Raw genomic sequence first — 13,428 nt, 5'->3', positions numbered from 1 at the left:
ATCTAATTAAATGTTGGATTACTTAGATATCACGACAGTCCATAATACTCATACAATAACGAAGAAACTGCGCGCTCGCGACAGTTTGTGCGATCTGAACACCAGGGGGGGGAGGGAGGGGGAGGAAAAGGGGGGGGGGGGCTGAGCACCAGTCAAGCTGCTGAACAGCTTTTTTTTTCAGCCTTCAACGTACTTATATATGGTAAATCAATTATCATTGTTATTATTATTACCGCTTAAGATTTTGTTTTTTAGTGCTGCCATAATTTTTACCTGCAATTGACACTATATTCTGTCGACATTATTTTTTAGTAAGGTTTTTAGCATTTGGAACTCGAAATGAGGTTTCGCCACCCAGGAGATAAGACATGAAGGAGAGAAGTTGGGAGGTACTTTCTATCCATAGTTTCGTGGATAAGTAACCCGGCCTGATGGCTGAAATGTAAAACAGGAGAGAGGGGATAAAATGGCACGCAATCGCTCCTCCCATTATCTACAGTGTACATCGAGAGGTAGACGAAGTTAACAATGGTGTTCCTTCTCTCCCCTTTTTTACTTTTCTCATTACTATTCCTGTATTCATTGCCTAATAAGCTTGTTTATATCAGACTATTTCCCAGTTAGTAAACGCGCACGCCTATAAGCAGAAATAAATCAAATAAAGAAAGGTTATTTATAGAGCGCTGTGACTTCACTCCTAATGTATTTGTAAAGTACTAATTGGAGGTTCTGTATTAAAATATTACAGATCTGGGAAAGGAGCGTACTTTGAACCTTTATTGTCTCTCTTCATTGACTTGAATATACAGGGTGCGGCCGTAAAAACTTTCACATTGGGCACGCCTAGCAAAAATCGAATTTCAAACATACATACCTGAAATTGGGCACACGAACGTCGATTATTCCAAAGTTTTTTGCCTATTTTTTTCAGACATCAACTCTGGAGTAGCGAATTATTAGAAAGATAACAAAAATGGCAGACGTGCATTTCCTATGGCCTATACCCGCCCGTTCGCCGTCTGCTATCTGGTTCGCGACGCCGCTTCCAGGTGGCGCACTGAACGCAAAAACTCGGGAAACCCGCTCGAAAGGCTGGTGTCAGGCGAGATAATTGCGATAAAAAGTGATTTGAACCAAATATATGAAGAATTGTTGAAATTACCTGTTTCAAGTCAAGTTCTGACAGATTGTCATGCAAGCAAGAAGACACCATGATGCGACGAGATCATAAATTTATTTACAGCTGCTCGTCTTGTTGAAAATTGCGGGTCGCTCTCGAAGACAGCAAGCACCGCTTCAATGAGCTCCTCATTTTTCAGTAGGCTCTCACGTTCACTGACTGGATTCTTCTTTTTACAGTCTTCTTCACTCACAAAACGATCCGCCCAACTCAAAACAGTTGGGCGTGAAGGCGGGCGTTTATGAAATGCAGTGCGAAATTTTCGTTGTGCTGTGGCCACCGAGTTCCGCTCTACGTACCACTTGACTGCCTGGGCACACTCACTTGCCGAATATTGTGGCATCGCAGGGCGGCGCGGAAAATATTTTGATAATAACTGCAGAAGACAGTGCAACAAAAGCAATAAATAGGAACAATCAAGATGCCTCAGCAGCGGCACTCTTGATTCCAAAGTTGAGCTTTCACCGGGAACGGACCCGTCAACAGATAAGCAGACGACAAATGAAGACACACGTTCGTCTGCTTTAGAACATATTTTTATTAAACGAGGGCGTCCGCCAGTTTCTAAATTTCAAGTAAAAGGGCATAATCGTTCACATATTTCGGTAAAATCACTTTTTATTGGGATTATTTCGCCCGACACCAGCCTTTCGTGCGGCGTTTCCCGCGTTTTTGCGTTCAGTACGCCATCTGGGAGCGGCGTCGCGAATTAGATAGCAGACGGCGAACGGGCGGGTATAGGCCTTAGGAAATGCACGCCTGCCATTTTTGTTATCTTTCTAATAATTCGCTACTCCAGAGTTGACGCTTGAAAAAAATAGGCAAAAAACTTTGGAATAAACGACGTTCGTGTGCCCAATTTCAGGTATGTACGTTTGAAATTCGTTTTTTGCTAGGCGTGCCAAATGTGAAAGTTTTTACGGCCGCACCCTGTACAAGACTCCGATAAACCTTCAAGGTGTCATAAAACGTAAAATAGTACTTACCATGAAAGGAATTCCAAGCTATGTTGAAATACAACTTCAACGCAGAAGGCGGGTTCCCGGTTCAGAGGGATGGCAGTACCACTTTTACTGTAGCACAATTCCTGGAAGCTCAAGGAGATGGTGTTTCTACACACGCAATGTCTTTCCTTAAATTATTTTTTGATATTTGTCGCTTTGATTTTCGCTTTTCCTAATGGCTCGTCCCATTCGTTGTAATAAAAGTGGAAACTGTTTGAAAGCGGTTTAATTTCAATAAATGCTAATTTCACTGAATCTCTCCGCTGTCGAACTGAATGGAGATAAGTGAATGTGCAAAGGGTACCTCAACATCTGTAGGATTTATATATATATATATAAATATATATATTTGCATGCGCATGCTTTATTGCAATGTTCTCTGACCTGTGTTAGTGCACCATATCGAGTATTTTTTGCTTAGTCAGATTACAATAGCGCCGCGCTCTTTCCCACATACATTCCATAAACAGATGATGATAATGAGTATGATGATATCTTTCTTCTTGAAGCTATAATTTGTTTCACTATATATCAAAGCGCAGTCAAAGGCTAGGGTTCTTTTTACCTAAAACGAAAACACTACAAACATTTAAGTCATGGCGTGTTCACAACACTTGACTGCTCATCCGATGGTAACACACGCGCAAAACCACAACGAAGCTTGATATCAGGTTTTTTTGGCGCTCCGTGAATGGCCCCACCATCTCGTAGCAACCAGATATGCTTAAAAACCGGTTTCGCGCCTCTTACGACCGGCCGTAAGCATCCACAAGACGCTTAAAAACCGGATGTGTCGTATTCGCTCGTGTAGTCAAACGTAAATGTGTGAACTAGCCTTTATGGTGAAACGAATTATAGTTAACAAAAAAATTGTCTTTCTTTTAATTTTCTTTACCAGTCTCAGGTGTTTAACATCATGATCAAATTATAGTTAATTTTTCTTCACGGGGCTGACTTCTTGCATTTCTCGATCATCTGTGAGTTGTTGGAGCTTACGTTTTTCGTGACTGTACACCGTGGTGTAGACCGTAACGAAGATATTTTTGCGTAAACGCATTATTCACAGACTTAAACATCACGATGCATGTGCAAATCACGTAAGAGAGTCTATCGGAAGATTGCGTCCAAAGACTGATAGGGACGGTAGTTGAAGCCGGAACCGTTCGTGTTTTTCACGAATACTCTGGGCCGAACAAAGTGTGAGTGCGCCTCGGTGGAGACGAGGTGTCGCCAGGAGAAACCGTCGAGGAAGTTCGTATCGGAGACGACGGGTGAAAAATGCCGTCCCGGGGGAAGCGCTTTGTATTCGCGTCATGTAAAATGCGGAGGAAAGCTTTTTTATTTATTTTTATTGTAATTTGAGTTTTGCTTGGTTCAGGTATCAGAAAGCCGGGTACGGGGGGAAACTCTCGGGAACGTAGGTACTCCTGAGTGATGCAGCAGCTTGGAACGCTGCTGCGCTTGCAAAACGTTGCCTATGTTTTTTAGTCGATTTTTTCTTTCTTTTTGATATAAAGAAGGGAGCTTGAACGCACTTCACAGACAGGCGTGACAATAAGGTGGAGGAGAAAACCTAGTTTTCTTTGCCACAAGATTCTGCAGATACTGCAGCAGCATGTCCGTCTGTGCACAAATGCGTTTCATTTTCCGAAGACAGCGACGCAGTTATGAGAAGCAAACGATAGATCACCGTTTGTTTTGAATTTTATTGGTTTACCTCTGGAATGTCGTCACATGAAATTTCTCTAAACACTGACAGCTTCTCAAAGGCAGGACGTGACTTTTGCGGAAAGCATGTCGTCTGCTTCATGCGGAGGAGTTGCGGTGACGTCAGAAAGAGGCCGAGCTCTGATTGGCTTTGACTGAAAGAATAGAGTAGACCTCAAAGCTAGATACCTTGAGGTCCACCCACTATTTTTTTTTAATCAGCCAATTGGTGCTCGGCGTTCTTAGATCATGGCAACACCTGTGGAAGAAGCAGACAGGCTTCCGCTCCGCCTTACGTTCCTGCTTTTTGTTTCGGGGCTGATTTTTTGGGGTGTTTTTATGGGATAAGGGCAGATCATTGGCCACACATAGATTATATGTTGTGCACTCGCCACACCCTGCGCTTCGTATGTAGTGAGTAACAATAGAATACGAAGAGGAGCTTGTTGCGCAGGAGTTGCGGTGAAGTTTGAAACGGCGCCGAGCTATGATTGGCTTTGAGTGAAAGGATAGTGGGTAGACCTCAAAGCAAGCTGCCTTGAGGTTTATCCCAATCCTTCATTCAGAGCCAATTAGAAAGCTCGGCGTTTTGACGCCATCACAACTCCTGCAGACGAAGAAGACGAACTTGCGCTCGGCCTACCCTCACACTAAAAAAACACTGCCGTAAAAAAAAAGCATTTTTTTTTTAAAGTTTAGGCGGAACAAGTTTTTTTCTTTTCTTTTTGTAAATTTTTCATGAGAAGAAAAAACAATTTCGCACAATATTTACTCCGTTAGACTCAAATTTTGCGGACGTCACGGCCCGCTCTAAGCCCCGTCCACAAATCATTAGCCCCCCTCATTACTACTGGATTGGCTTGGATGCTCGACCGAGCACGCTAACAAGCCGAGTGTCTTCCTTTCGCGACATTCGGCGTTTTGTAGGTGGTCTGAAAACGGCTGCTAGTTGTGTGAGCTTTACGCGCGTGATCCTCCGGCATCGAATGCTGTTTCACCGTAATCTATTGGCGTGTGCCATGCCCGAAGGACGCGGACAGGTACGCTGCTCGTCCGCATCCGTTTTCGCCTTCGTCCCTCTGCTATTTTGCTTCCGTCTAAAAGCGTTTTCAACTCTCGCAAGAGTCTACCATAAAAGCGGCGTTCTAGCGTTCCATCATGCGCTGGCGACGGTCTCATAGGAACGATGTGGCCAACTAGGTGGCGCTCCGAACGTGCGACGGCTGCGCCCGGGTCAAAAAATGGTTCGCGTGTGTGGCGTTTCGGCGCCATTAGCCTCTGCGAAGCGCACGTGTGTCTCCTTCTTTTGCAGGGGTTGTGGTGACGTCAGAACTCCGAGCTCTGATTGGCTCTGATTGAAGGATAGTGGGTCGACCTCAAAGCAACGTGCGCTCCGCATTTGTAAACAAATGAGTACTACATGTATGAACTAAGGTGCGGTTTTGAAGAAAAAAGAAAAAAAAAAAGAAAAGATTGGGGGATTTCTTTCGTGTGGAAAGTAAGAAAAGAGCGAAAAGCTACGGCAGCACGTTTTAATGTTGAAGAAGTATTAGACGGCCCGAGCAACGAAGTTAGAGAGAAATGGTTATCGCAATTTCGGCCGAATATCGCCTACGACATCCGTTTACAGAGCGGAATTGTGTTAATGCAGAGTGTACGGCTCTCGCTTGCCTTAGTTCGGTCATGTTAAAGAAATGTCGTGCTGTGGGGAGAACTTTTTTTGTGGCTCGTAATAATTATAGTGGGGACAAGCTTGGCCAATAAAGCCAAAAGAGTGTTTTGATATTTTTTAGATCCAAGGGTTTCGCGAAATATTCTGAGCGCAACCTGCACATGCCGGGTTGGTGTCGCGGGCCGGCGCAAGCACGCTGCCGCAGTTATTTTTAGTTTCAATATTAATACCGCCGAAAACATCTATTGCATCAGCCAGCCTCAGCATTACAAAAACCAAGCAAGAAAACCGTGCACAACCCGAACAAGGACTTCGAGGATTTTTTTCCAGGTTATCTTTGCCCCACTTCACACATTCAGTAATTAGCCCTCTAGTCCATTGAATGAGTATCGGCTCTTGGAGATACTCATTTTTACGTGAGACTTACGAAATATGTCGAATAAGGGAACCCCACAATTTAGTGAGAATTCAAAGAGAGAATGTCATTTTTTACAATCTTCTCAATTCCCTAGTGTATTAAATGAGTAGAATTCGTTTTAATTATGCGATTGCGTACAACACCTTTTTTGAGTCTCCATATTGTTCCAGGTGGTGGAAGCACATGTCCGGATGCACGACCTGCTTCTCCATGTGTCATCCTAGAAAGCAATCCCGATATCAAAGGCCCCCTAATGAAAGTTTTAAACTTTCTAGCAGGGGTTCCAGCGACAGCAGCTGCAGGAATGTGCTGAACCTCATGATTCACGAGGTTTCCCGGGCCGTGGAGAAGGAGAGGCTCGCGGGGCTCCTTGTAGCCATGAACGAGCTTGGACAGGTGCACCTCGACATTAAAGCTTCCTTCGATCGTCAGCCTGAGGACATGCCTCAAAGCGGTCGACTATTCCTTCGATTACATTTTTTATTGCGCTTTAGTCCTTATGCTTTCCTCCACATGTCAAGTCTTTGTGGGGCATGAATCTGTTTAAAACATTATGCCTCCCGCCTCCCGCCAATTGCATGTCTGTGAATGGGGCCCTATCAGTTTCCACTATGGTGCATGCTATACTCTGCACAGTGTTCCATGGTAACTCAAGTTTCATGAGTTGTCCTAACAGACCAGAAAAATGATATCCTAATGATTCAAATATATTGGAGGCATTGGCGCACGGACAGATTTGCCATCGTGGTAATTTGGCGAATTCAAAAAGAATTGAACCTAAGAACATGCTAACGCTATAGCATTTTCTCTGCTTGGGTGTCAAAAGCTCTTGTCCGGCTATCACTCCGTCCATGTTTCATGAAGAGCGCCGCATTCATTATTAACACTAGATGCGTAGCGTTTTTTTTTTCTGCTTGAGTATTGGTAGGAGCACTTGTCTGCTTTCTCTGATCAATGCTTCCAGGTGGCATGAAGAGCGGCGCATGCTCACCATGAGCACAAAGGCAAAGCGCATGCACAAAAGGGGAGGGAATCATGATGCTTTAGACTTGAGCATGTGCATACAAAAGCACCGATCAAACAAAGCTGCACAGTACGGTAATTCGCACATTCCCATTTTGACCACAGCTGTGCATGGTATGACAAAGTCACCGAAAATATATCAGAGAAAAGTAATGTGCAATTTTTCAGAGACTTCAGTAATGACATCAATAAGCACATAGTACACATGGTGTCTACCAACCTGGACAACCTGGATTTGTCAGAAAGGTTTCTCGTAAAATCTGTACCAATACAAATATTTTGACTTCACCTACTTTTGCCCTATGCTTTGGAAATAGCCCTTCTCTCTTTTTCATTTTCATAGCACATCATACGTATGTCAGTAACGAAAACATAAAACATAAAAGAAACATGTAGGAACGGAACCGATGATGATGATTTTTGTTAGCACTGACGGAGACATTTTATGCTATAGAAAAAATATTCCACAGTTTGTGCTGTTTTATCAAATAAATTTCTTGTTATAGAAATCTCGTGTCAACAGTCACATGCCTGCAAATAACCTTAAGCTGCTTGCAGTACCCGACAAACTTGCCACACTAAAGAGCACAGCAACAGCTGCGTGAATATGCTTAACTTGCAGTTCATTTAGTACGACAACCATAAAAATTTAGTTTTCACAAATGTTAAGTTGGCATGACCATAAATTCAGTATGAATAGCAAAGCCACTGGACTCAACATGGCAGTGTTAATTTCTTTCTACTCAATGCATATACACTTTTAGCAGTCATAACGTTCAACAACGAAAAAGAAACACAATCGCAAGTCGTAAAAAGAGCTCATGAGTCCCCCAGCAGCACAAAACGTCCGATGCATCTTACAGAGTGACATTCATTCATACCTTGAAGAGGTCTGTCCGGTGCCATGCGCAGTGTTCGTGCGTATGGCACGTGCTTCGCTCGCTTTCCAAAGCAACAGACATGCGCATTGGGCTCTGGAGATTGCACGCTAGGCCGTGGATTTGTAAACATTGGAAAAGGGCGGCGTCACTGGGGTCAGCGGCACTCTAAGCAGAACCCCCCCCCCCCAACCCCCCCCCTCCCCATTCCCTTTTCGCCCCCAGGTCTACCTTTAGAAGGGGGCGACTCTGGATCATGGCAAGCATCGCAAATTCTGCAAAAAATAAAATGCAACTAGTAAGTGCAAATAAGTGATCCCCCGGCGCGAGGTTACAGAACTACTTCACTATTAGGCACAGCCTCGGCTGTCACGTCGACGAGAGTCTGGAATGGGACCCAGAAAAGAGAAGGCCCATCTCCGTCACTTTCGCCATCTGCGCTTGACCCCGCCTCAATGATCACAGCAGGAACAGGAGCCTCCACTTGTGGTGGCTGTAGTTATTGGCAGCGTCCAGACGGCGTAAGCATCGTAAAACGTGATCCAGAGTTGGCACTGACAGGGAGCTGAGTTGAAATATTACACTTACAGGTCCTCTGCGTTTTGGAGGCAATAATTTTATTAGACGACAAACGTTTTAATTCATTGTAACCTTTATCTGAATGGTGCCTTCTGGATAATTGGTTATTAAAGAGACGTTGCAGCTATGCGCTCGTGCAGGCGTCAGTGTCCTTCGCGGTTGTCCGAACTCAACAGCACTTCATGCCAAACGAATTCCAAAACGCGCTGAGAGAAAAATTATTGAACGACCGTTTTTCTCTGCTAAACCCTCTTGGTATATAGCTGGTGTCATGTTCAACGCATTGTGCGCCACTTGTAAGACTTAATTGTTGTAGTGATGTTGTCATAAGCCAAGCTTAGTTAGAAACATAATTTGATATTTCACCGTATTTTATGGAATTTATGAACCCTTACGTGAAAAAAATTAAATTGTTAAGATCATCTTATACCTTGCCCCCACGCATCAAAAAAAAAAATGCACTGGCGCAATTATTTGCGATAAAGGAGTTCCGTTAAAATTTGACCTGTTTAATTTTTATTTAAAGATATTGACTCGGAAAATTCAAGTCGTCCTCAAAATGGTTGGGATTAAAGATGGTTTACTGGAACAATGACATTACGAAACGTTTCTGGGGTTGCCAATGGAATACATTAAAAGCAACTCATTAAAGAACACTGGGTTTTTAGTAGAACGTTCATGAACGCTCTAAAAATAAGGCTAACATTTTAGAGTAAGAGTTTTACGCTCCCAACACAATTTTGAAAAATAAATATGGCGAACGGCGTACATTAAATAAATTCACTGACGTTTAATTCTATTTATTACGAAGGTACCAAGGGAATATATGTTTCATTGAGAGGTTATGCAGTTGTTCTAACGACGGTACATGTCACTGAGCAGCCTGTGTTGGATGCTTTTAAAGAGCGGATAAAACCAAATCCATAACACTATTATTATCTAACATCCTCTGGAAAATTGTTTCCACACATGAAAGAAAAACGTCCATTCACTTTTTTATTTGTTTTATGACTACTCTGATTTATGTGAGGAAATTCCGTTTTCAATTTTGCCTTCTTCTGACCTAGAAAACTTCAAATAATATTTCTTTGCAGGAACGCCCCGCCGGAAGTTTATTTATGCCATTATACGTTTTTTACTACATTTTGCTTTAGTTTTAAAAGCACCGAGGCGTGTTAAGGAAATTGAACTTTTCCGTGCGTTTGAAAAAGCTCTAAAACTCAAATCTTACGTCTTTTCTTGGATGGGGAACAAAACTCCGAATTGATCTCAAAATTGTATCTGTTTCTTTTTTGTTTTTTTATTACGAATAGCAATCCATTTTTTTTAGCTCAAAAGATTGTGTTTATGGCGAAATCATATTTTAGGCCTTGCTAATGAACGAATGAATCAGTAACTTAAGATGAGTCAAGTAACATAAAACACTGTTTATGGGTAAGCTTACATGACCGTATGGGCTTGTCGCTGCAGGGTTTGCCAGAATAAGCGATCGTATGTTTTATTTTCTGTCATAACTGTATCAATTCTTTTAGACAGGACTAGTGTTCTGGAATCTGCTAAAGTGAGGCACAAACTTAGGTGCGGTGAAATTTTGTATTTTACATAAACCTTCACAAATGTTTAGCATAGTGCGCGCACGCATTGACGTTGCGTGCTTAGACCACATTCCTTAATTTCAGTTCGTTATATATAAGTCAAACCAGTTTATAGCGAACTGTATAAAACGCCCGGTTTCGTTTGATACATCCGATAATTCGTTACAGCAAAATCCACTAATAACAATTTTTTACAATCTGTTCATTATACGCAGAGGATGCTTAACGTACTCCTAGATATGTTGAAGGTGGCGGCAACGTCCGATTTTATTCACCCCGCTCGACACTGCGAATATTAATGTCCGACAAAGAATTTCACTATTTGCGGAACCGGTGACGCTAGTATCCTAGGGAGATGTTTAGACCTTACCTTATAGTTTTCCGCAAGTACGAGTTTATTTTTATTTTTACTTGTACATTTCCCTAAATAAATCATTCACTTGAAAGTTACGGCTCGTCCTGTCTAGATTTACTTTGCTTTTGTCACTGTTGTTTCGGAGTCTTACCACTGATCATATCCAGTCTGCCCGATAGCTGAAGAGCGTGCTGCTGCTTCAACGTCATCTTCAACCGTGAGCCCCACCAGTATGTAGAACAAAATGGAGAATTACTGGAGGCTTATGGAACGAAGTTTACGATTCCGTCACTCGGTCTGCAATGTGTTGAAACCCGTGCGCGCCCAAATTATGTCTGTTCCGGTAACAACAAATTTACTGGCTGAAACCTGAAAAACTTAAATCTGAAACCTGATAGGGCGCTAGAGCGCTAGGACGTGAAAAGCGTGGAGGCTTCATGGCGGGCGAGGAGGAATCTCCGTCTGCATTGCCAGAAAGCCGAACAACGGATGTGCCGGAGCCCGCGTGTTTGCTGGTCGTCGTAGGCCCTGGAAATTAGACACATCCGTTGCGCAGTTCGTTATGCTAGGTATAGTTTGCATGCATACTAATAAAACAGTTTCGTTTGTTTAATATAATGGTCAATTCGCTGTAGCCGAGTTCGCCGTAATCGGTTTCGACTTGTTGCGAAATTCGTTACAATATTCTCGTTAACACTTAAAACGCATATCGTTATAAATTTCTATGCAGGGCTGTGCGTCGATTTAAAATTTTTACCCGATTAACCACTAGTCCTCAATCGATGAATTAATTCAGTGATAGATTTCTTCACCTAGAACTACGTGTAATATAAAAAGTGCCAAATGACACCTTTTTCTAACTATATGTCATGAATGTAAAAATGTGAAACCTAATTTAAAGTATGACGCTGCAGCTACAAAACAAAAGTTATAATGAAACGTGCGCACAGTCTGAAAAATAAATTATTCAAGATTATCGCCGGAACTTGGCAAGTCTATATATAGTTTGAAGTTGAAACTCTATTACATTTTGTCTGAAGTGTGGGACGTATTTGTAGTCATGCTAATTTGTACATTTGAAGCTGTGCGTGTGCTCTGTTTCTTCTTTTTGTCTTGTGTGCGCCAATGTGAAGACCCGCGTGGTTGTTTTTGGGGACATTAAATAAACAAATTATTATTAATATTATTTTTATTATAATTTATCCTTATGATTTTCCTGGACGCCAGTCATACGGAATGACGAAGTGCTTTACAGAGAAGGGTATTGAGAAAACCACAGTGCTGTCTGCTAAAACGGAAATTTATGCACACACTTAAAAAGCCTGCGTTGTTTTTTGTTTTGTTTTTGTACGCCAATTTTTTTTTTATTTGAGTCAGCAGATTAACCTGTTAAGAAGCTGATCATGATTAAAGTTTTAATTAATTAATTGTAAGGTCAATCGATAAATATCCCAGCCCTAGTAAAGAGTACTTTATTAACTTACTTTTGATTTGTCCTTTCTATTATACTACTCGAAAAAGCACCCTATGTATTTACTAGCACTTTACTTAACACTCTAAGTAGTATACCTCAAGTACGTATATTCTGCGTCATAAAATCTCGTATAGCCCTAACATGTCCGTTATGAGTTCTCCTTCTTTCTGTACCACTTTATTTCTTTTTTCACCTTTTTTCTCGCTCAATATATTTTAAACGCCTTCATCCCCATTGCTCTTCTCCTCCATAAAAAAGCGCGGAGGGAATATTTTTTTTTGCCAACAGTCAACCAACATATCGAACGTCAAATCGCAAATGATAATTAATAGTACTCAGGGCTATCATTCTGAATCATGCTGAATCTAGATAAACCAGGTGTCAAACCACGTTAGTCCTTAATACGGGAGAATGCAGTAAGCCAGTAATTCCTATGGGGTTCCATGAAAACGTGTGGATTATTATTATACCTCGGTGTTTTTTTCTTTCCACTATAATTTATACACATTACTGGAGATCGTTTGTCTCATTTGACAGTATGCGGCTTCTGCTATTGCCGTAACTTAATAATCAACAAGGCATGACAAGTTTGCCCCCTTCAATATATCACATGCAATAGTTATAAATAACCGCGATCCAAGGTAACATTTTTTTTTTATGGCAGAAAGCTCATGGTGTTTGATAATGCTTAGTTCTCGAGCCAATACAGTTCTTTTCAATGTTTTATTATTTCTTCATTTCATAAATTGGCTGCTGTTGGGAAGCCTCCAGTGTTGGGTGGTGATAGGAATAACGCTACGCATACTAGGCATCCAATTAAAAAGTGTAAAAAAAGCCTGCAATAAATTTTAAGTGTTAACAAGGTTCTACATCACCATAATTATTGAGATTGAACCACAAACAACTAAGTCTATTATTGTCGCTCTTTTGTTTTGTCTCTCTTCTCTCTTCAAGGCTACCAAAACTTAGATGGGTTCTGAATTGATGGTCACAAATCCTTTCCAAATATATTTTCGCTCAAGAATGACCTGGTGCCTTTGCAAAAACAATCGATGTTTCCAAGCATGAGCGACGCCAATCGCTGCCACAAGTGTCTATAACCCCCTCTGATTTATCGAATTCACCAAAGATATCGATTTTGAAGGCGGACAGGCCGCGAACGAAACATACGATGGAGCGCAACTCTAGAGCGAAGAGATCCGTTCGGGTGATAACCCCACGTTCGTGATTGCACAAAAATACCAAACAGATGGTAATAAAAATATTCTAAAGAAGCAGGCTTCAGCGGGTATGTGGGAGTTTTCGCGCAAAGAGACGATTGTTTCCTTGGAAGGGTGTTTTCATCACGCTCGATCATTTTGCGATCTCATCCGATATGACCTTGTGCGAAGACTTAGCAATGAGACGCAACGGAACAAAGACTTTTAGTGTCGTGGTTCAAGCTTCAGAATACTGGGGTCTTGGGCAATATTTGTAGTCTATGTGGGTTATCTTCGGATCATGTATTCACCCCACTAGCGTTCTGCATGTGTTACTGACTGTG

General features: G+C 41.9%; 1 protein-coding gene across 1 annotated transcript in view; it reads left to right on the top strand.

The window, feature by feature from the left end:
* Positions 1-9,056, top strand: part of LOC120838549 — a 162,005-nt gene extending 152,949 nt beyond the window's left edge. Inside the window, exon 2 of the mRNA XM_040208531.1 lies at positions 8,988-9,056. Coding sequence (XP_040064465.1) covers positions 8,988-9,056 — 69 coding nt within the window. The remainder of the gene's footprint in view (positions 1-8,987) is intronic.
* Positions 9,057-13,428: the final 4,372 nt, after the last annotated feature.

This window comes from Ixodes scapularis, unplaced genomic scaffold, assembly GCF_016920785.2.
Source record: "Ixodes scapularis isolate PalLabHiFi unplaced genomic scaffold, ASM1692078v2 PGA_scaffold7__128_contigs__length_106722199, whole genome shotgun sequence".
Classification (NCBI taxonomy): domain Eukaryota; kingdom Metazoa; phylum Arthropoda; class Arachnida; order Ixodida; family Ixodidae; genus Ixodes; species Ixodes scapularis.
This window is presented reverse-complemented; position numbering and strand designations above follow the sequence as displayed.